The 24221-nt window shown below is 39.8% G+C and overlaps 1 protein-coding gene and 1 long non-coding RNA gene across 2 annotated transcripts; one reads left to right on the plus strand and one right to left on the minus strand.

Moving 5' to 3' along the window:
* The first annotated feature begins 4845 nt into the window (after positions 1 to 4845).
* Positions 4846 to 9855, plus strand: LOC131233513 (acyl-CoA-binding protein). Its single transcript, XM_058230252.1, has 4 exons — positions 4846 to 5000; positions 7993 to 8110; positions 9466 to 9528; positions 9639 to 9855. Exons 1-4 carry the CDS (start codon positions 4989 to 4991, stop codon positions 9713 to 9715), a joined length of 270 nt encoding a protein of 89 aa, XP_058086235.1. The 5' UTR covers positions 4846 to 4988; the 3' UTR covers positions 9716 to 9855.
* A 7225-nt stretch (positions 9856 to 17080) lies between these two features.
* Positions 17081 to 18297, minus strand: LOC131233142 (uncharacterized). Its single transcript, XR_009165100.1, has 2 exons — positions 17702 to 18297; positions 17081 to 17617 (listed from the first exon to the last, which is right to left on the minus strand). It is a non-coding gene; the product is annotated as an uncharacterized LOC131233142 (long non-coding RNA).
* Between the last annotated feature and the right edge of the window lie 5924 nt (positions 18298 to 24221).

Below are 24221 nucleotides of genomic sequence, written 5' to 3' on the forward strand. Positions count from 1 at the left end.
TCTTGATGCATGGCTCAGTGTTATATATATACTCGAGCCCAGCTGCGTCCTTTTATTTTATTTCTTCCTTCCTTCCTTTAGCACATGCTACACACTGCTATTAATGGACGCCGATTGGGTACTAATCCCACCAGTCCCGAGCTCCTAAGAGGCTGGGGCTTTGAGGAGCCTTTGTGATGTATGGGTTTATCCATACCGTCCATCCGTTTTTTTATATCTGTTTAAGGTATAATCCCGAAAATGAGGCATATCCAACTCTCAATTGGACCACACATTGGGGATTAATGGCCCACCATCAAAAACTGCTTGGGATCCGTAGGAGTTTTGGATCAAGCCGATATTTGTGTTTGCCTTCATCCGGGTCTATGTGATCTTACGAACAAGTTGGATGGAAAATAAACATCACGGTGGGCCTCAGGGAGGTTTCAACGGTGGACATCATTATCACCAGTGCTTCTCGTAGTGTGGTCCATTTGAGACTTGGATCAGCCTCAATTTTAGGTTCATACCCTAAAATGATATGGAAAAATGGATGGACGGTGTGGATAAACCCATACATAACAGTAAGCCCTTCAGATCCCCAGCTTGTTCTGAGCACAGACAGGCGGGGATAGCACCCAATCCAGGTCCAGTATTAATGGTACAACCACATGGTAACACCTCGCTCGTCAGGTGGACAACTGTCATATCACGTGCATCTTACAACGGGTCCACTGTAAGGATATTAGCGTCTGTTTGCATGTTGTGGGCCCTATTACTATATTCCTGTTTTGCCATTGTAGAATTTGTAAACAAACACCCTTTTTTTTTTTTTTTTCCAGCCCCATATAAAAGAAATTGTGATCGCGGCTTACTTGGGCTGTTTTCGATTCCTACGGGTTCGTAGTTGAGCAATCCAAACCGTTGATCAGTTGTGCTCTACCGTGGATGAATCATGCCTTAAAATTAGTGCACTGTAACATTGGAGATCATGTTACGAACATAAATGACAACAAAGGTTCACATTCAACTGAAACAAAGGCCCAGTAAAAATTCGCTACCTTTCCAATCTGGATGGTTCTTGGGAACGGTCCATCCACGTTTGGGCCAAAAACCAATAGTCTGGATCAGTGAACCATAGGGCCCACTTGCAAACAAGTAGATAGCCTGAGTAACTGTGCATATGTCTAGCTCAATGATTACTTATCAGTGGCAGTTATCTTTCATTTATTTTGGTAGTTACAAAAACGGTTGAGGCAGACGAACTACCTTGAATTGCCTAATTAATTTATTGATTAGACCCAAACTCCCAACTTCGAACCTGAACCCTTCATTCGGTGGACCTAAAGATTCAGTGGGAATTCAATCGGTAGATGGACCTTTTTCTAATCTCCTTCGCAATGGTGGTTGGAACCGTTCATCCAGTGGGCCCCACTCTGTATGGATAAAAATTAGTTTTGAGATCAATCAGTACATGTATCCATAATCTCCCGCTCGCATAGCTTTTATCTGGTTTGGAGACGTTCATTCAGTGGGCCCCCAGCATCGATTTTTTAAAAGCAATTTTCCTTGAAAATATATATTTTTGTTGGGCGAAATTAGAATTCAAAATTAAAGTCAGTACCATTCTTCTCGTGCTTTCTCACACAATCCTTGTTTCCTTTTATTGTGGCAATCATGCAATCTACATTCGTAGAATAATCGTAGGATCGTGATTCGACGGGGTTCCTCATGTGAGGGGTGGAAAGCATGTCAAAGATCAGTGTGGATTGAACGTGTAAGGGATCTGGGCCATTTATCAGTTAAGATACAGTGAACTTGTAGGAGAAAACTAGGCGGTTGAAAAAAGCTGCACACGTGTCAGACATCGGTGCCATTTATTAGGTAAGGGTACATTGCAAACATGGCATGGACCTCAAAAATAAATGTTAGTCCACTCATCAGGTAGGTTAAACTTTCATGAGATAAGAAATGGGTAATTAGAAAAGCCCAATAACTCAAATTGATTTACATGTGTGGCCGACTTGATGAACGTGCTACCATGATTTATGGTACATGGCATGCTTGAAGCGAGCAGCCTGATTGCTATCTGATGAGTGGCCTGGATCTCTGACATATGTGTCTGCACAGATTTTTGACACTTGTTCTTCCCCTTTTATTAGGAAATCTCCGTTCAAAAGGATCTTTCCTATGTTTATTCTTCTTCTTTGTTTTTAAGACTTAGGATTTGATTTCCTCAAATTTCTATATATTCATCTATTGTGAAAGATTAATATACAATAAAAATTCACTCGTTTATCTTTGATATGGTAAGGCTAATTTCTTTATATTTTTTTTAATGATGGGATCAGAGCATCGAGTCTAGTCTTGTTCCTTGGAAGTTTTTGTCAACAGATTTGTTATTCGCCCACTGCCATTGTAATAATTTCTTCATTAAAATCACATTTCACCGATTTGAAAGGTGTGGCTCACCTAATAAGTGGACAATAAGTTATTATCTTAATTAGCGGGAAAGGGCTTGGTTGGACGAATAAGTTAAGTTACCGTACTAGGGTTGTGTTGTTAGAAGATGTCTTAAATCTTTGCGTTGCTCGACCAGTCCAGGGGCTGGCTTGATTGGTCGAAGATCCTTTCGACTAGTTGAAGCTCGTTCAACTCAAAGTCCAGCAACTATGTATTTAGATTCCCGGAATACTCGACCAGTTGAGGAACAGGCTTGACCAATTGAAGGGTCCTTCGACCAGTCGAAGCCTTCATTTGACTAGTCGAGATTACGTAGATAGTGCGCAGTTTGTGCACGGACTGCATAAATTTGAGGCGGTTTATAAGAATGTGTGTAAGTGAGGTTTTTCCATCTATAAATAGGAGTCTCTGGAGCCATTTAAAAGCATACTAAGGCTTTCTAAAGATTTTCTAAGAATTTTTGAAAGGGTTGTAGGGTTATCAAAAGATGTAGCAAGGGTGAGATTTGGGGTTGTTCGAATCAGGTAAGTCCTCTCTTTGTAATTTCTATTTTCATAGTGAATTTCTGTCACATTGTGCCGTAGTTTTTTTCCATAAGGATTTTTCATGTTAAATCTTTGTATTATTTTGTGATTGCTTGGCTATTGTATTGCCATCCTAGATTTAGATATGTGTGATTTCGCAAATCAAACCCCAATAGGTTGCACCTTATCAATTCTCATAATCTTTTCTTTCTTCTCGTGTCCCTTTCACCTGATTGAGTGACAATAAATGCCATATGGCATCTCTCTTTTTTAGAATTATTTCTAAATAAAAATAGTGGGAGTTAGGTGCTGCCAACTGCATTAATGATAAAGATAGTTACATTTTTTCTCTCCTTCCCCTTTGAACTTCACAAGGTTTACATCAAAACAAACGAGGTGGGCCACTATCAATTAATCCTTGGATCTATTCTTCAAGTCAAGCCTTTTTTGTTTCTAAGCTCCATAAATGAGAAATCTTCCATCCCATCGTATCCACCACACCCACTGCATGGAAACCTTCTCATGTACCTTCTTGTATTTGTACTTGTTGGTATAACCTCGTCTATCTGCACTTAATTTCATTCATTTCCCCAAACACAATTTCGTTTTTGTGCTTGTCTAATGTGAGCTGAGGCGCCACTTTTCAAGAGAAGTCATGCGGTTCTTTCAAATATTCTCTAAAAGCATTATAAGTCATAGTACTCTTATTTGCAATGGGATTCTTGGACAATACATCAATCCCAATTATAAGTCATAGTACTCTTATTTGCCTATCAAGTGTCACGGGTAGCCAGAGTATCAAATAACTTACCTAAAAAAATTGCTTTCAATGGTCAACACTGAATTTAAAGATTCGTAAGATTTGTGGCTCGGAATGTCCAATGCGAGAGACCTTTAGGACATGGCCCGTTCATAGAACCGAACCAGGAACTGAACGTGGAATTGTACAAGGAATCCTTTGATTGTTTTCATATTTAACTCACGATTTATGATTTATAATACACCATTTGGTTGTTGCTATAAATGTATTTTTGCACATTTTATACAATATTTAAACTATTTATCAAATAGATCATGATATGAATGGATCGTGGGCTAGATAATAAAATAAAACATGTAATTAGGCTTAATTATAAAAAGCCCAAAACTGTAGAACCAATTTAACGGTTCCAGGATACTAACGATCCTCCTCCGGTCCGAATATCTTAGAACTGTTAGGAACAGTTTGGTTCAGTTTCAGCTGGAGCCGGACCGAACCGACCGGTGTGCACCCCTACCATCAGGGGCACGGTCTCGGACGTACTATAACGTGCCAGGCTGGCACGAGAGATGGGTGCTGGAATCATCGACAACACCGGTTTTATGCATAGCTTAAAACACCCAAGCTCCTTGGGGCCCACCGTGTCGTGTATGCGAAATCCACTCCGTCCGTCAGGTGAAAGCCCTTGTGTTCACCGTACATACAAAAGAAGTTACTGGTAAAAAGCTCAGATGTGTCATATAAGTGGGAGAAATGTAAAATTTAGCCGAAAACCTGTATATTAAAGCTTTGTGGTCCATATGTGTTTTGGATCAGGCTGATTTTACTATGTTTTCTTCATCCTGGTGAATCACACCCAATGAACGGGTTTGATGAAATATAAACGCATGGTAGACACACACAAAAACCTACGGTTGGGTCCCATCTCCATTGTTCCCTGTGGTGCGGCCCACCTGGGCTGTGAATCTTGATGAAGTTTAGCCTCATGGAATATAATTGAAGAACGAACCTGATGGACGGATTTGATTTTACATAGAAGACATGATGGGCACCAAAGAGCTTGTGTAACAGGTGCTGTGGACTTACAGTGGATTCCGGTCCCAGATGGAAGGTGCTGGTGGGAGACTGATGCAGTGACATTTGGTTATTTACGAGAAAGCTAAGGGCATTTCGAAGCACGCTTCCTATTTATAACTGCTTTGCCTAGTCGCAGCTCGTGCAGTTTCAATCACGTTAGCAGAAGAGAAGGAAAGGCGAGAGAAATGGGATTGAAGGTATTTGGATTTTCTCCTTCGAATCTCTTTGATTTCCTCTCTCATTCTCATTTCTATCTATGAATTTCATTTCATCCTGCAGAAATCTCGCTGCATTTCTCATCTCTAATTGTTCATTTCTCAGTTCTGATCGAATCTCAATCAGCTCGTTTCTTGACCTCAAAGAAATCGGATCCCTATATTTTCAGATGCATTTTTATTAATATCTGAGGTAGTTTTCAGCATGGAGAGAGTAGAAAGTGCGGCTTTGATTCTTTATTCATGGTTTTCGTTTCTCTGTTTTTCTTTTGAGAACGATTCGTCTTGATCTGATATGAGAATGTTGAGATTCTGCTAAGATCCTGGTGTTTTTAGATTTTGTCAGTACCAGATTCTTTCTACTGATGATAAATCGGGTTCTATCCTCACTGTATATTTTATGTCTATGAACTAAGTTTTAGTTCAGACCGGAAAATGTCGGGATCGTGTAAACATGTGGTAGCTGCTAAGGCAATTCACGTCAGAGATGTAAATTCATGCCGACTGTGTGTAGATCCTAGCCGTTCACCAGGTGGGTCATACTGCGAACATGTCTTAGCCAAAAAATTCACATTGTCCTGCTCGTTGGGCAGGCCATACGTGATAAGAAGAATGGATGGTTAGAGAAGTTTGATGAAATGTTTATATTCAATTAAATATGCCATTCGCATGATGAGTTGCCTGGCTGAATTTTGGGCTAGGGCATGTTGATGCGGCTCCCACCTGATGAATGGTCTGGATCTAGTGCACGTCTCAGATTGGAATGTGCCATGAATCGACTGTCTGATCTATTATTGCATGAGTCACCTACACACATTACTCTTGGGTTTGCAGTTGGATGAAGTGAGATCATGGTTCAGTGATCTAGACCATAGGTCCATCGGAGCCTACCCTCCATGGATCTTCCTCTCAACCATCTATTTGAGGGCTATATTTTTGGAATTGTCCATCGAAGGTAGGTTCCAACAGACAAGTGGCCTACAATATTGAACCATAGACACACTTTTACAAATTCAGAACCTGAGATACCACTCATACCTACATGTGTTGGATATTAATTCCTCGAGCATGAATACTAGTAACAGGAACCTTGACCGGAGGCTTTGCACAGTATGCTCAGTTTTGACAAGGGGGCTGCACAGGGTCCCATGGTTTGCACCTTGGGTGGTGTGCTTCTGTACTCATAGGATGCGGATTGCCCAGATTGCATGTGTTGGGGAATTGCAGAAGCACAAAGCGATGAATCAAGCAAAGTATTCTAATCGCACGATCAAGCCAGCCTAATCACAAAGACTCCAAATTTAATGTGGAGAAACCTTTGCGGGAAAAAGTCATGGCACAAAGCGACAATTATACACTATAAAAGTAGAAAATTACAAGATACAGAGATTACCTGATTCGAACATGCCTCGAATCTCCCAAGCTATGCCCTTGAAATCTTAGGAATGAATTAAAAAGCTCTCTATACCCAAATCTAGATTACACCCACACCCACACACACACACACACACACACACACACACACACACACAAGAATCACAATAAAAATCTTAGGAACCTTTGCAGAAGCAGTTCTGTGTGCACATTCGATGTTACCTTTGATGGCAATTCGATGGTATTGATAGACTGTCGATGGCATCAAACTCCTTTAATGGCATCGAGGTAACAGCAAATCATTCTAGTAACAAAACACGGATTTTCCAGATTTTTCCGATGGCATCTTCGATGGGACTTTGATGGTGTCGACGACCTGTCATTGGCATCCAACTCCTTCAATGTCATCGAGTAGGACACCATAAAGTGTCCAACAACCAACATAGGATTTTCGGATTTTCTCAATGGAATAAAGCATCTGTTGAGGACATCAAACAACTATCCATGCATCGAATGGTCTATGGATGACATCTACATACCTGTTGCTGAAAGATCTGAGACATCAACAACAACCTGCAACACATGCTGCACACACCTTGGATAGCGATGATGTGCTGTCAATGAGAAGGTGCCATGCGTGTATGACAGATGTGACACCCATGTGGATATGCGAAAATCTTCATTTCATGAAGAGAATTTTTTCGGGTCCAATGTTGGACATGGGCATATGGCACTTTTTAATTGGCAGCACGTAATATCATTGGATGCCGCCAATCTTGGAACTTTCTTCAGTTGAATATGGAATATTGCTGCACTTTCTTCTTAAGACGAATGGTATGGATCAATGAACTATGGGTCCCATTTCTCTGAACCGAAAGCTCAAGTATACTGTGCATATCCTCAGGTAAGATCCTATAATTTCTATTATGTATGAAGGAGTCATTTGATATGTTGGCAAGGTATGACCATCTCTATACAGACGCATGCATCTACCAAGCCGTCGAAATCATGGGGCTTATTGCCGATTGGTTAGAACCTAAGCTTCTTGCTGAACAGATGGTCCTAAATTTCAATTGAACTGTTAAAACCAGAGGAAAAATAAATTAATAAATAAAATCAATTGTTTGTTCAAATTCAAAATAAACTTCGTATTGTGGAATCAGTCTTGGTTCATCACCACTCATGAGAGTACATACGATTGCATGTTGAATCTGTTTATCTGCCAGCCATAGAGTTGGTGTGCATTGCAGAAACCAAAGAAATAGATGGTCCTTGCCTTTTGATTAATGGATTAATGTGGCCATTTCCCCCCTTTTTAAACTTCACTGTCCATTCAAAGGGCAGAGATAAGGTATGGTTTTTCAGCCTCTTAGCTAAGGTAATTCGAGGGTGAACTTGTGTTTCTTGCCATGCATTTGCGGTTCCAGTCCCCAGTTTTGTTCAGATTGATACTCCCATGAGGCCACTTCCAAGAAAAAAATTAACTTTCTGACATTCATTGAGCATCAGATTTCCATTGTTGTATTCTACTTCTCATACTGCTTCCAGATAATCAAATGACCCATGCATTGTCGCTGACATGATTGGGGCCTTTTCACAGGAAGAGTTTGAAGAGTATGCCGTGAAAGCTAAGACTCTCCCGGAAACAACCACGAACGAAAATAAACTCATTCTCTATGGGCTTTACAAGCAAGCAACTATTGGACCAGTGAACACCAGTACGCACTTCATTCCATGATTCAGTAGTTGAGAATTCACTAATTACTTGCAGATCTGTTCATTCTTCATGGTTTATATGTGTTTGATATTTACTGCCATGAAGTTAATACGGAATGTGCAAGCCTGCAAATTGATGAAACCATTAATCTTCATTCTCATTGACTTGCCACCGCCCATTTTTATCGTCACGTCCTATTACCCAGTACCCATCTTAGCCAAGGGCTAGATATGGTTGCAACTGGGCTGGTCCGAAGTGTGTCCATTCCAAACCAATCAGCTAAGGACCGAAAATCCAGATCAGCCAACGAGCAAGGAATTGGGTGCTGGTTCGGCCCACTAGCCAAATATTCGGTCATCTAGGTGACCTGCTGGTCCTTTTGGCAAGCTCTGCTTCAACTTGATTAGTCATAGTCGAAAGGGCCCATTTGGACGCACCTTCAAAGGGGTCTTTTACACAAAATTATTTTCTTCGTTTTCTCGAAAACCAGTTTGATTGGTTTTCACCAAGTGGGTTTTTGGGCTCCTATTTCGTAGGGTGTTTTTGAAAGGGGCTTCTCCAAACCAGCATCCAAATGGGCCTAAAAGTAAGAGATAACGGGCCAGGTAGCCTGCCTGACCCAAGTTTGGTTCCGGCTTGGACCTGCTAGCTTGGTCTGTGGGCGGGAATTGGGCCTGGCATGCATGGCCCAATCAATTCGGGTCGGGCTCAGGCTCAAGTCATTGTAGCCCGAACTTGCCCATCCGAGCCGGACCTGACTTTTACATGTGTAATATTTCAGAAACATGTTATTCCAATCCCAGGTTAGGCAATTCACCCATATTGATGAATGGCCCACTTTATGAATGGAGAGGTTAAGAAGATTTAAGCAGGAAATAAGGATTTTATCAATTTCCGGGTTGGCTCGACCCCTGGCCCAATTAAAAATTTCAGGCTCAGGCTCGGGCCTGTTGTGCTTCGTCCATCCCAAGATTGGGCCAGGCTTGGGCATTCGGTCTTAACTGTTGGGCCAAGCTCGGCCTAGCTCGGCCCAACCCAAACCCGCCCATTGCCAGTCCTACCTAAATTCAGATTCGGGCCCAACCTGGCTGGACTCAAGCCAGCCTTCCCAGTCTCTCGTAAAGTGCTGAGAGGGAAAGTAATCTCTAAACCTATGAAACGTGGTTAGCCTTTTATTTTTGCTCAGAGGAATCGATACATTGTCTGATCCCAAAAATGTAATGCCGCAGCATCAGAGAATGGATGGCTTTTATTTCAACTGAGCATCATCTGCACGCATCTATGGCACAAGTCAATGATTCCATTTATTCTGCAATTATTTCTTCCATTACATGACTTCCTTGCATATCCTTGCAGGCCGACCGGGAATGCTCAGTCCGATGGATAGAGCCAAGTGGGATGCGTGGAAGGCCGTTGAGGGTATGAAATAGTGCCTAACCATCCAAAGCTTTTTGTTGCGTATGGAATTTTTGTTCATTTCACCTTGGATTGATTCATAATCTATTGCTAAAATTTGCCACCATTGACAGGAAAATCGAAGGAGGAAGCAATGGGTGACTACATTACCAAGGTTAAACAGCTGCAAGAGGAAGCTGCCAGCGCTTGATTTGCCTTTCATTTAATTTAGAAAATGGTTGTTTCCTTCTTTTCTTTTATGTAATTGGACCAAACACAGTATTAGTTCCTACTACCAATACTTAGCTTCGCTTCAATTGCTGTTCTATTAATATCAACCAAATGCTTCAATGGGTTGGTCTCAGGAGTGCTTGATTTGAGTCAGACGATTCATCAGGTGGAGACATCATCAACTTTCCCTGGCTCGAAAATTAGGCTGGTCCACTTGTCATTTGGGCCACGCATGTATGTGAATATGCAGGGTCATTTCTTCTATCCATCTTTCTGATGCATGACCCACCTGATGAGCAGTACGTCAGACTAATTTTTGGGCCAGGTTGTTCACTGTGTGGCACACCTGATGAGTGTCCTGGATCTCACAAACGTTGCATGCGTGGGAGAGTTCGTTAACAGTGCTACACTTGCAAGAGGCCGCAGTACAGCTCCAAATATGCAGATCATGTGGTGTTGTATTGGACAACTAAAATGGCCAGATATTGCATGTGGATTCATCATGGGTTGGACACTGGTAGTAGAACTTTGTCTTCATCTGATCAAGATCGGACCGTTTCACTGCCGGCTCTACGGTGTCGAACACAGGTTTAGCAGGTTAGAGGTTCTGTTTTGTGAGGTCTTGAAGAGTTTGAAAACGAGTAGATGAATTTGCTCCGCCCCCACGTTGGGCCTTGCTCCCGTAGCTTACAACCACCACTCGAGTGGCATATAAATCCAATCAATGCAAAGTCAGCCCCACGTTTTATATATTGAATGGGGCAATCCTATCTGCTCCATCCGTTTACCTGTGGATCATTCAATTGTCCAAATTTACCAAACAAGTGGTTAGTTTTCCTATGATATGTGCTTTTGGGTTAAACTGGATTCATGGTGGGGTCCACATTTTGGAAGGCTGGGATCAGGGTAACATTTATGCCACCGAAACTGTGAACTAGTGCGTGCTAACAAGCAATGGTGTACTGCCTAAGTATACTATAAATCAGAAACAAAGCTTGCTCTGAGCAAGGATTAAAATGGGCCTATTCATTATTATTGTTGGGAAGCGCGGAAGGTGAGCCCTCAAGATCTGATGGTCTACACGAAGTTTGGAATCCTCACAAAGCAGAAGAATGGTGCTCCAACGGCCCGCCTATCTACTACTGGAGCAGATGGAACTATTCACACCTCTGATCCTACGGTATATAGTGGCCCCGGATTGCAATCTATGGATCAAATCGTCCCAAGGACAAGCTAAGATGGACAGACTACCGTGCACACTATATCTCCCTGTATACTCTCGGTATTTCGTATGATTGTTGAATGCGAGAGAGAGAATAGAAAGCCTAAACATGTGGGACCGACCTACTAGTGATTGCTCACCAGTGGGCTCCACTGGCCTACGTCCAACAATTATATCGTTCATGACTGAAACCAGAAACTGCATCCGACGTTGCATACAAGTTTTGGTAAAAAACAGTCGTTAAAACATGTTAATAAACATTTTAAAATACGTGGGCTTTCTAATAGCTGAATCGAGCAATCCAGTGTTCTTAACTTAATGCGGCTGACATGTATCATTGGGTACCGAAACTGATACATAAACATATCAATTGGTAATTGGTACCTATTGGTATTAGTCTTAGACAAATGCTTTCACAGTTTAGAACTAACCATGGCTCCAACAATGCTTGTGGCGGTTAAAACTATGGTTGAGACAAACTGGTAGTTTTGTTTCAAGGATTGTGTTTAGGGGTGGCAATGGGCCAGGCTATGGCCATGCTTGGGTTGACCCCAGCATCATAAGCTCTGGCCCTGGTAGGAAGAGAGTGAATGATCAAAGGTTTTAAATTAGTCCAAATTTAAGAATTTTTTTAGACATCCCCTCAGCTCATGACAATTCCCATCACATAAATGGTTTTGATCATGCACGTGGCATTCCAAAAGTGTACACATGTGCTCTGAGTGGGAACAACTGCCAAGTGTCTTTAACTCAGCCATTCTTTTTCTATAAGGGTGACCCACCTGATGATGGGACCAGACCATTGGGTTGGGCCCAGCTACTCATTATTGGCCCTAGTCCGACCAGAACACCAGGCAAAAATTTCAAGCTGGGCCCAAGACGTGGACCTGAAAGGCGGGCCCATCTGGCTCTAGATTTTATTCACTTCCAAACTCTAGTTTTATCTGCTAATTTTGTGCGTAGAAAACTGGATCCAGAAAAATACCGTGGTGTATGCTGAGTTAAACTAATCACCCCCACCAACCCCAGTATAGATGGGCCGGTGCACGTTGCTTGGTTAAAGGATGGTTAAAAGCACAGAGGCTTTTTGTTTTTGTTTTTTTTTCGTGTCCCAGTCACAAATGTTCACGACAAACGTTTAAAACACGTAGTTGTGTGTAGACACTGAAGAGACTATACTCAGCTCCTCAGTCTGGTCCTGCCGTACTGAACGTCATATCCATCTGAACTGCGGTAATAATTTTTTTTTTAAAAAAAAAGAAAAAAAAAAGAAGAGAGAGAATCAGAATAACTGCTTTCCAAGGGTTAGGATCAGCCAGTTAGTGTGACTTTGAACCATGGACCATTAGTAGCTGCTATCAGATAAATGCAAAGCATCAAACTTGCTGCCTAAAGTGGGATCAAGGTTTTAAATTAGTGTATCATTATTGTACTGTTCACTATCAATAACTATCAATACGGCTCTGTATTGCCTGCACCACCCCTGTATTGGGCTGTTTCAGGCCAATACAAGCGGATGCAGCTGCATCGTTTATGGGCGTTGCTTGTATGTACAGGGCAATATGCACTGGTCTGTGATGATGCTCTAAGCTTTGGTGGGGATCATGAAGCATGCCCGTACCATTACACCACCACATTGATGGGGATTGCACAGAAACAAACTTGAATTGAATCAAACAAGACAAAATCAAACTTAAAATAAACACAGAGATCACAAGATTTTATATGGTAAAATTCTTTTAGGAAAAAAATCATGGCACAAAGTGACAACAAATCTACTATGAAAGTAAAATTATAAGAGATGGATGGACTTACCGATCCGTACATTCCCAAAATATATTCACAAAACTCTAGCTTTGTTGTACATCTTGCTCTAAAAGCCTCTTGTATGTGATTTTCTCTAATTCCCTCATTCACAACCCCTTGTATAGAGTTACAACCAAATTAGGAAACAAATTACACACTTGCATAAAATCAGGCATGTTTGTCAATAGGATTGAAAGCCATGCCAGGTCACAATACCCATGATATGGGTGGAACTTGAGTTCGGACAAGTTATAAAACCCAGGATAAGGGGGGAACTTGAGTTGGGACAAATCACAATACCAAGTATGCCAAAATAGTGAAAAAACGACGGTTCAAAACCGTCTTAAGCAGAAATTACAGACTGTTCTGGACCGTCGCATGGTCCGTCTTTTTTCTGCCGGGTTGTAAAAGTTTAAGACGGTCGGAATTCGTCTTTAATAATCGACGGTCATGGATCCCTAACCGTCGTAACAATGTATATACCACAGTCGTTGAAAGTAATTTTCGGTCAATAAAATAATAGAGACGGTCTAGAGCCGTCAGTAAATTTATCGCATTAAAAAACAAGCAACATCTTGTTTGCGCTCCTCACTTAATACATTGGGCAACATTTAATAGGACGATGCATGCAGGACATCGGTTATAGTGTAATTTTCGGTTAATAAATTAGTAGAGACGGTCTAGGGCTGTCAGTAACTTTCTTGCGTCAGAAAAGTTGGCAATATCTTGTTTTGCGCTTCTTTCACCTAATACACTCGGCAACGTTTAACAGGATGATGCATGCAAGGACATCGGTTATAGTCCGTCGGTTAATAAAATAATAGAGACGGTCTAGAGCCGTCAGTAAATTTCTTACCACTAACATACAAGCAGTATCTTGTTTTGCACTTCTTGCACCTAATACATTTGGCAACATTTAATAGGATGATGCATGCAAGGACATCAGCTATGAACATAGGTTGTTCTCTTCTTAAATTAAAAAATAACATTCCAACTTAATAAATAATAATGGGCCATTCTAAATGCAATTGTCAACTCAAATAATTATAGTGAATTTTAATATACAGGGTGGAACCTGAATGATTTTTAGTATTGCAAGAGTTAGATGCTAAGATCGAGTTGCCCAAGTGCATCATGGAAAAGAAATAAGGCCATGATGTTGCTACCTAAGACCCTATGCAAATTCAGCAATCCTGAACATCCCTAGAACAAAACAAGGAAACAGAGATGGGAGAGTTTCTGTAAAAAATTCTAAATTTGACACAATGAAAACCTCGAACTGAACAAGGTTATAATGGATTATTTACCTCAAAGAGGAAAGGAAGGATAGTCTGAATCGTCAACAAAGCAAGGCCAATGAAACCTGTAATACCATGACTACAGGAAAACATGTCAATGCAAAGGCGAACCAACTTCAAAACAAGGATCTAAAATGGTAACCTATCACTGCTTATAAAAGCACTTGCTGGCTGATTGTAAGCTATGACTGTGAGCACCCATTCCAAATGTTTGATGAAATAAGTACAACAAAAGAAAATGTAGAACATTGGAAACAAGTACAAAAAGAAAAAAAAATAAAAAGAAGAGAATGAGAGCTTTTGTAAGCCCAAAATGTGTACAAGGGAAGGCAGCCCATGTGCATGCCAAACATGTGCCTACATGGCACACAGATAAACATATCCTTCTAAATTTGTCTCATCTTGAGATTCATTTACTTTTGCCGAATATTTACATTACTTTCAGTTGTACGTGTCTCATCTTGAGATTCATTTACTTTTGCTGCTTCATACAGGTGATGGTAAAAATAAGTAGCACATCTGGTTAAAAATCTGCTTGTTTCCTGAACACATGCATAATTTAAATACATAGGAACCTGTGTCATTTAATTCGATGGATATAAATGCATGTCAAGCTGGGTTCTCTTCATGTCATTTCAGAGAATACGATTGTGTCTAATGTTGGGGCCTTTCAAGTCTCATATCATCCTGTAGAGAATCCAAGTTGACACAGGAAAAGCCACGAGTACATGAAAGAACCTGTAAAATGAAAATCTTTGTATTCTAGATCTGAAATTGAGTTCCAAATGCATAATCCAGTCATTGGACTTAAGATTCAGTGAGACATAATATCATAACCCAGTTGATCAAACCACTACTGTTGATTCCAACTCAACAGCATAAACGAGACTCGGCTTACCTCACATTGCCATCACACCATCTTCATTGATTGCCATGGTATTTATGATATTTTTTTTTTTGCTGGGAGCTGCAAAAAGAAAATGATATTAGTCCTAGGCAGATGCACAACAGTTTGTTGAACAATCTCATGATTCTCATATATAGAGCTCATTTGGATATTAGAAGTTTCTTGTAGAAACAAAGATAAAAGCTTCTGTTATACTCTAATTACTAGGAAATCAACTTTACCCATATATGACTCGGAAGCAATTGCTAATTTAATAGTGAAATGAGCAAATTTGGGTACTAATGCTATTCATTGATGAAAGAAGATCAGGAATGACTTGCCTCAGGAGGTGGCCCATAAGGATTTTCATTTGCATCGAGTTTGATAATGCCCTCAGGCTTCCAATCTGGGTAGATGAAACCTATAAAAGATCAATGTCCAAAATTGAATCCAACTCACTTACAAGAAGAAACAGTAAGGCTCCACAAAATAACCAATGCAAATCTCAGTGATTATATAATGTCCCACTGAACCAAACATCTTTATTATTTTTCTCAGCCAAGCAACAGAGCAAAGAACCCACCTTTTAGTGATCAACTGTTCATCTGGTGGGACCCATTATGGACGAGAGGAGCTATATCAGCTCGATTAACATCCACTCTTTTTATGCTTCCGAGGCCCCAATCAAAAGGTGTAGGCATATCATACTTATGCTCATCAACAAAACGAAAATCCTTTGTAAACCTACCATTATCTTGCTAGATCGATCCACAGGGAACCATCAATGAGCAAACGGCTGGGCAATTGAATTGTTTGCTTTGGACCTTTTGGATTGGAGCTATTCTTTGCTGTTGAAAGAGTATGACTGTAAGATCTCTATTAGATGAGGAATATTCGAAAGCAATGATGGGGAAAGATAATCCATTTAAGGCAGGAGATAAGGCCTTGAAGTTTTGGCAGACGCAAGTATTGAAGAGTGGACAATGATAGGGAGATGGAAACCTGGCTTTATGCATGTTCAAGCTTAATGTTAATGGCAGACCGATGGGTAAACCGGCAGGAATTATGCAAAGCGCAGCTATCTTGAGGCAAAAATAACTGTGTTCATGGAGAACTGGGAAAGTACGTTTCACCTAATGAGAAAAATTCATTTGATGAATTAAGGATTTGCCAGAAGTTTTGCAATGGTGGGATGGTTTAGAGTGGGAAGAAGATTGAATCAAGTCTAATTTGTTTCCACTTTTCAAAGCATTAAGATGATGAATTCAAAAAATCTGCTTCCACCAAGTGCCTAGTGGATTGAATGGGCTTGTGTAGTTGTGTTCTGTTTTTCTTTTCCCCATAAAACCTGCTTCTCTGTTTGAATCTTGCATCTGAAAGGGAAACGGAAAGAAATGTGCCAGTTTGTCGGCATACTATGTATTCTCTTGGTAAATCTTAAGGTTTGTTAGGGTGTCACTTATAAACGAGTTCATCTCATTTTTATTAACCATAATTATGTATTAGAGATCATGTATGTTTCTATAATTTCAATAGCCAGCAATCATGATATCTATTAAATAAAATGAGATCTCTATATAATGAAATGAGATGAACTCATTTTTAAGTGGAATCAGCCTTTGGCAAAGATCACCAGAGGTTGGGCAATGCATCAGAGGAGAGACGGTTTGAAGGCAATTTATTAAAAAAACAATAATAAATAGAAAAGGCAACAACATCATGCACCTACCCTATATCTTTGCCTCTATTTCCAGGTCAATTCTCTGCTCCTGATTGATTTGTTTCAGTACTGGAAGGAGACAAATCAAAATGGTTCTTGGTTGATTCATTCTTTAAACAATTAACATACATATATCTATATAGGAAAAAGTAATTAAGCCCTCTACAAAACTATAAAATACTTTTCTTTACCATGCATGGATAAAAGGAATGGAGAAGCTAGCAATAGATTTTCATAGCATGAATTTAAAGCATTTAAAAGTAAAGAAAAAAAAAACTTAAAGAATATAACTAGAATTTAATATTCATAAGACTTTTTTGTTTTCTGAGTTAGAAAAATGATATGATTATAGTAACTTGAAGTATGGATTAAGAGGTAAATAAAAACGAAATGGGGAAAGAAGACGGAAAGTGTTACTTCTTAGAATCCATTGGTTTCATCCAACCATACAACAAGTTGTGTGTATCAAACTGGAGGACAGCTAGTGTGGTTCCATCCAAAAAGGGTCTTGGTTGAAGCATTTCGTCAAACAATTAATGTGCATATTTCTATATAAAAATAAAAAATAAAAAATTAAGCACATTACAAAATCAACAATTTCTGCAGCAGATCAAGACAGATCATGGTCCGACAATGGCTCAGATCTGAGATCAGATCCTATTCCAGCAATCCTTCGAATTTCCAGATCTAGAATTAGATCTACTTCTGCAATTATGGCCATTCAACCAGCTCACGATCCCCGTTCTTCAACCACTCCTACAATCTCAATCAGAAACCAATCTCTAAAGCTGATTTCCAGGGCTGTTTTCCATCCCACACTCAATACCTGCTCTAAACCGTCCATTGTTTTGTGGCCTGCTGGGTGTTGCACCAAGGGACAACCCACCCTCCAAACGACTCTGATCTTGGATGCGTGCCAAATAGCCGGCACCCTTTTAAGAGCACACTGACTGCCAGGATGTATGTGATCATCCCACGGCAATAAACATAAAAATGAGATCAAGAGAAAGATGAGACAGTGAGAAAGAAAGCACAAACAGAATATGTTCAGTGTTGAGAGACAGAAGCAGCCTTCTCTGAAATGGGAATGGATTGCCTGTGACCCCAAACTCTGAAATGGGGGATTCAAATTGAAGAGATTTCAGAAAGGATGAAGAAGAAGAGCAAGAAATCACTTGAAGCTGGTGGGTTTGCGGTTGTCGGGATTGATGATGCTAATGGATTGCCTGTGACCCCAAACTCTCCTCACTGTTTTGTGTGGCTGGTGTGTTGACATCACCAAGTTATGTGGGTCCCACCATAAGGTATGTGTTATATCCAAACCGCCTGTCCATTTGTTGAGATCGTTGTAAAGCTTGACCAGAAAAATAATACAGATGCAAAAATCAATTGGACCACACTCCAAAAGCAGTGGGGGATTGAACGTCTACCATTGAAAGCCTTTTGGGGGTCACACAAGTTTTGGATGAATATGATATTTGTTTTTCTTATGGTATGGTCCACCCGGTAATTAGATTGTTTCATTTTTTGGGATAGTGCCCCATAATGATTCGAAAATAATAATGGATGGCATGGATGCATAATACATACATCAAGGTGGCCCCCACAGTAACCCCATGTGAATACATGTGGTTTATCCACTCCGTCCATCCTTTACCAGATAATTTTAGAGCATGAACCAAAGTATGAGGCAGACCCAAAGTTCAAGTGGACCCCACCACAAAAAACAATGGGGATTGAATGCCTACGATTAAAAACTTCTTTGGGCTGTAGAAGTTTTTGATCGAAGTAATATTTATGTTTTCCCTTATTCCATATTTGTATTAACTTATAAACAGGTTGGATTTCAAATAAACATCGTGATGGGAGAAGGTTTCAACCGTGGGTGTCACTATCCCACTCTTTTTCTATGGTGGGGTCCACTTGAACTTTGGATTTGCCCCATCAGTTAGATGCACCATTCCATGGTGGCCATGGGCTTAAAAATAAAGTAAATCCATGACTTGGGTGGGCCACACCACGTACTATAGTTGAGAGGGGTTACCCGCTCATTAAAACATGCATAATCATTTATTGGGCCCACCTAGATGTGGTTCACAGATCTAGCCCATTCATTATGTGTGTCCCACTTGGATGACAGGTCAGACCAAGTTTAAGCCGCACCCAAAACTCATGTGGACCCCACCAATGATTTTATATCCTTTGGGGATGTCTTCACATAATTTTAGATGCTATGGCCCACCTCAGTTTTGTATACGGTCAATTTTTGGGATATCCCGTAACCTAAAGGGGACACATCAAATGCACGGGGTTGATGTTCTACACACATCATAGTGGGGCCCACACAGATTGACCTCATGGGAAGTTCCCATGAGGTAGACCTTATAGTACCATTTCACTATTTAGGTGACTCCTTCATGTGTGTTACCCTAACTGTGTAGGGCCCACCTTAATATGTTTTGCGTATATCGATACCGCCCATATATTTTTCCATCATATTTTAGGATGTGATTCCAAATCATAAGAACTTGGTAATCTAAGGTGGGCCATACCAATCAAAACAGTGATAAATAACCATTAAAAACCTTTTGAAGGCCACAAAAGTTTTGGATCAATTTAATCTTTGTAGTTTTCCTTCATCTAGATCTTCTTTACATTATCAACAAGTTGGATTGCAAATAAACACTGTTAAAACCTTATGACGGGCTCTTTATCATTTTTAATGGTGAGGCACTATATTACCACTCTTTTCGGTGGTGTGGTCCACCTAAGATTTAAATCTACATTTTTTTAAAAAAAAATACCTTACCTAAAAATGGGCTGGAGAAACATATGGACGGCATGGATATACAACACATCATCAAAATCTTACTTTTGAAGAAAGAATTATGGGTAAAGGAGAGGGATCATCCGTCTCACGACCACCCATCTTTAATGGAACAAATTATGCATACTGGAAGGCTAGAATGATATATTTTCTCCAGGACTTAGATGATGATGTTTGGGAGATTGTCGAAAATGGATATACTGCACCAACATAACAAATTGTTCTCGAGGATGGCATAACAATCGCCAAACCCAAACCAAAGGCTAAGTGGACCCAGTATGACAAAGAGATGATGATGTGTGAAGCCAAAACCATGAATGCAATCTACTGTGGAGTTTCACAAGAAGTATTTCATCATATAAGCACGTGTGTAAACTCCAAGGCAGCATGGGAGTTATTTGAAACTACCTATGAAGGAACCAATAGGGTGAAAATGTCAAGTCTTCAACTTCTTACATCTCAATTCGAACAAATAAAGATGGAAGAAGATGAGACATTGATGGAGTTTTTTACAAAATTGAATAGCATATGCAACTCCACGGGTGGACTTGGAGAAAGAATTCCAGTACCTAAAATATGTAGAAAAATTCTGAGATCCCTACCAGAATGTTTTAACTCCAAGATCACCACCATTGAAGAGTGTAGAAATATAGAAGAAATGAAAGCAGAAGAACTAGTAGGTTCCCTACAGACCTTTGAACTACACTTCAAACCACCTACAAAATCCAAAAATACTGTTCTCAAAACCTCTAATAACCTGAATACAATAGAGGAAGAAGATAGTGACAACGAAGATGGAGATGAGGAAGTTGGCCTCCTAGCTAAAAAATTCAAAAGATTTTTTAATAGGAACCGTGGAAGACCATACAACCACAAGGGAGCTCAACCGAACCACAAGCGCCAAACTGGGAAGTTCAACAAGTCCAAAGAGCTTCAATGCTACAGTTGTAAAAAGTTTGGTCACATCTCCACGGAATGTCCTACAAAGAAATCCAAAGGAAAAGCCATGGCAGCCACCTGGGATGACACTGATGACTCAAATTCAGATTCATATGAGTTAAGTAGTGATGGAGACACAAAATCATTAAAGATTCTCATGGCCTCCACCACTACAGTCAATCCTAAAAATTCGGATGAGGAAGAAGAGCTTGATCTTGATCTTGATGAAATTAAAAAGGGGAGAGGAATTAAAGTTAGAAGCATAACTTTTGACAATCTGAAGAAAATTGAACTTCTAGAATTAAAAGTTGAAAAATTAAAAAGAAAAAACAAGAAACTAAAAATGGAAGTAAAATATTCTGATCAGAAAGCTGAACTAATCCAAAAGTTTACTCAGAGCAATGAAAAATTTGAGAAACTTCTAGGCATGGGAAGAAAATCCAGGCCTAGGATATGAATCGGAATTCTCCTCTACCTCATCACTGATGACAAATTCAACTACTCCAATTCAGAAAGATCCAGTTGATTGCCATCACTGTGGAAAGATAGGACACTACAAATGGGAATGTCCTATGGTCAAGAAATATGATGCCACTTCCAAGATAAATCACATAGTCACATCTAAATCATTTGGAAGTCACTCAGAAAAATACTCCTCTAGCTCATAGAAAATAGTTACCAAATGGGTAACACAAAATAAACACAAGTGCCCTGAAAATGACTCGGGCCCTTGTAACATCTGGTCCATGTAAATCGACAAGTTTCCTTGACCCATCTTTTGATATATCCGTCAATGGGTCAAGAACTTTAAAAATGGGGAGATGATAATAAAAATATATATAAAAAAAGAAAAAAAAAATGATCAAGAAGTAAATCACAGTTCTTAAAGTTGATTCTAAACTCTTAAAAGGCATATTATTTTTGAATCAATTTACATATAAATTCTTGACCATCCATGGAGTTTGATAAAAAAAAAAAAGTACCTTCCTGATAAACAACTCCATATATAACAAGTATCATGCATATCTTTTGAAATGTCATGTATAATACGATACTTGCCTTGAACCAAAAAAGGTTGATACACACATTACAATACTCATAACCCATTGATCAACCATTTCCAACAAATGATTATTGGTTCATTTGGACTATATTGATATATCTGAGGATCATGCTCCCTATATATGCATTAGAGTCAAACAAAAGGATTAAGACTGATGCTTGATGTAATTGTTAAATCTGAGGATTCTTGGCCTCTAAAACATTTTGATAATTTCATGCTGAATTTTCACTCTCAATCATACCATGGAATCCCATTTTAGAATTGTGCATAGTAGGAAATTCAGTCCTAAAGATCTTTTTGAGTTCCAAGAAGACTTCAATAACACCGAACTTACCTTCGGTGTTACTGAAATCAAGCTGCGTCAAGTCATTTATATCTTTCATTGCCCAGTTCTGCTAGACCATGTCTTATTTCTCCAAAGTTCATGTGAAGGGCTGTACAACCAAAATCAGCAAAAACCAAGGTAAATCCTATTGCTTTCTCTATACATCTCTAAACTAGGATCATGTGCCAGGACATTTGCCATTTTACTTCACTTTGCATAAAGGAGTTATCCCCGTCTAGAGAAAGGCCGATCCAAAAAGAAACATGTCATTGAAGGATCAACCGGAACTAGGCATAAAGCCTACTCCTTCCAGGCCCATTACTGCAAAAATCTTTCTTATAAAAGATTGTGTGTGTACAAAAATGTCAATGAAAACTTGGCCCAATTAACCTTATCCCATTACACACCATCTGGGGGTGGTTGCAATGGTAAAATAGTCAAACCGCTTCATACCACATATCAACTCATAGAAGGATACCATTGTCTTCTAAAACAACCCACTGAACTACAAATACACAAAATCAAAAGAGGGTGTTTTGAAAAGAACTCACCATATGATCTATATATGCGTATTTACTTATAAGATAGAAACATCATTTTCAAATTAACTATTATTTTTACTTCTACTTATTGATTTATCATATGATTTCAACACAACATGATCAAGAACAAGGGAAAGGAAGATGCAAAAGGAGAAACCTCATCTAGAAAAATCAGACCCCATACTCCTTATCCACACTCTAATGCCAGGGCAAAAGAATTTACTTTTGATCGATTTATCAGACCTAGTCTCATAGAGTCATACGGGATAAATATCTATCTAAAATCCATGGGGTGGGATAACGTTCTTTATTTAGGAGGGGAAATACAATATGACCTTGTTTATCAATTTCTGAATTTTTGTCATAATACTTGAGATGATCCTCCATCGATCAGCATCAATTACATGAACCAAACCAAGGAGATCACTCCTTTGATGCTGGGAGAACTTCTGGATCTTCTAGTCACACACATCTCACCAACTGATTGTTGCTTAAATGATCCAAGTGTCTGAAAAGAAGTGACAAGAACACTATGTGATGAATCAATGATATCCAGAAACAGGAAAAACTACTTGTCTTCATTGCATCTGGACTCTACCACAAAAGTGCTTCACGAAATATTGAGTACCCATGCATATCCCCGTGAAGTTTCTGGAGATATACTCTAACCAGTTGCTTTGAATACCCTATGTGATATCTATCAGAGAACCGAAATATGTTTACCCACGCTAATCGTGAGACAGTTAATTCGAGTTGTCAAAGGTATTCACCACACAAGTCTTCCCTTTCCCAGTATCATCTGCAAACTCTCCAAGTTTCTTTCATCGCCCCCTACTCATGATACAATATATCCAGTGGAAAGGAAACATTTTTGCCCCGTTTGTTCTTCAACAAGATTTCTGTAGAAAATTCAGGTCCTGTTTCTGAATTCATTGGTTGGGAATGCATAATTTTCCTGCATGCACTAGATTAGTACATGGGATACATGTTGAACGGTTGAAGATGGACAGTGACACGTGGTAAATGTGGGTGCTTGAAGCTAGAAGGGGGTACACATGTCTCGCTTGAAGCTAGATGATGCCACATGTGTACATTGGCAGTTCGGCTCATGGGCATGTGGCATATTGCGACATGTAGTACATGTGAAGCAATCAAAGATGGACAATGGCACATGTGGCACATATGAAGCAATTGAAGACGGATGATGGCACATGTTGCATTGACACATGAAGATAGACGGTGGCACGTGGCATAGTGGCACATGTGGGATTTTTGGCACATGTGGAGTGCAAGTGAAGATGGGTGGTGGCTCATATGACACATTGGCAGATGTGGCACTTGTTGTGAGAAACCCATTTTCCATGCATTGGGAAAATGCCTGAAGGGGGAGGGAGGAAATAATTTGTTGATTTTCCTACGAAATCAGAAAGTTGTAAACAATGTTTCCTGCAAAAAAAGATTCACAAACAGCGGAGATGTTTCCTTTCTACGAATCCAAACTGGTTGCCTAAAATCGGCAGAATCATACAATTGACTTTGGAGTTACAGATAACAATAAATAACTTGAGATATGCAGAGAGGATATAAGACACTGGTTAACAGTTGAATCTATATTTTGATGCATGTGTTCCTATAGCATGCAAATAGACATGCTAATTTAAGTAACACTGACTATGAGTGGGCCATGGACTTTGGAGTAGACTGCTTTAATTGGTGTTTCTGCTCCAAGATTCAGATAGGTTCCTTCAGAAACGCAAAGGAAAAGTAAACAGAATGATATGTATTCTGCAGGTTATCCAGATGAACATTCAGGAGACTATTCGTAAACAGATAGTCCAAGAGCTGAAAATTAATCAGG

The sequence above is a fragment of the Magnolia sinica genome, chromosome 18 (assembly GCF_029962835.1).
Source record: "Magnolia sinica isolate HGM2019 chromosome 18, MsV1, whole genome shotgun sequence".
Classification (NCBI taxonomy): Eukaryota; Viridiplantae; Streptophyta; class Magnoliopsida; order Magnoliales; family Magnoliaceae; genus Magnolia; species Magnolia sinica.

Coding starts and splice junctions, on each gene's coding strand:
- LOC131233513 (XM_058230252.1), top strand. Junction 8,111..9,465: donor TATTGGACCAGTGAACACCA/GTACGCACTTCA, acceptor ATATCCTTGCAG/GCCGACCGGGAATGCTCAGT. Junction 9,529..9,638: donor TGCGTGGAAGGCCGTTGAGG/GTATGAAATAGT, acceptor CACCATTGACAG/GAAAATCGAAGGAGGAAGCA.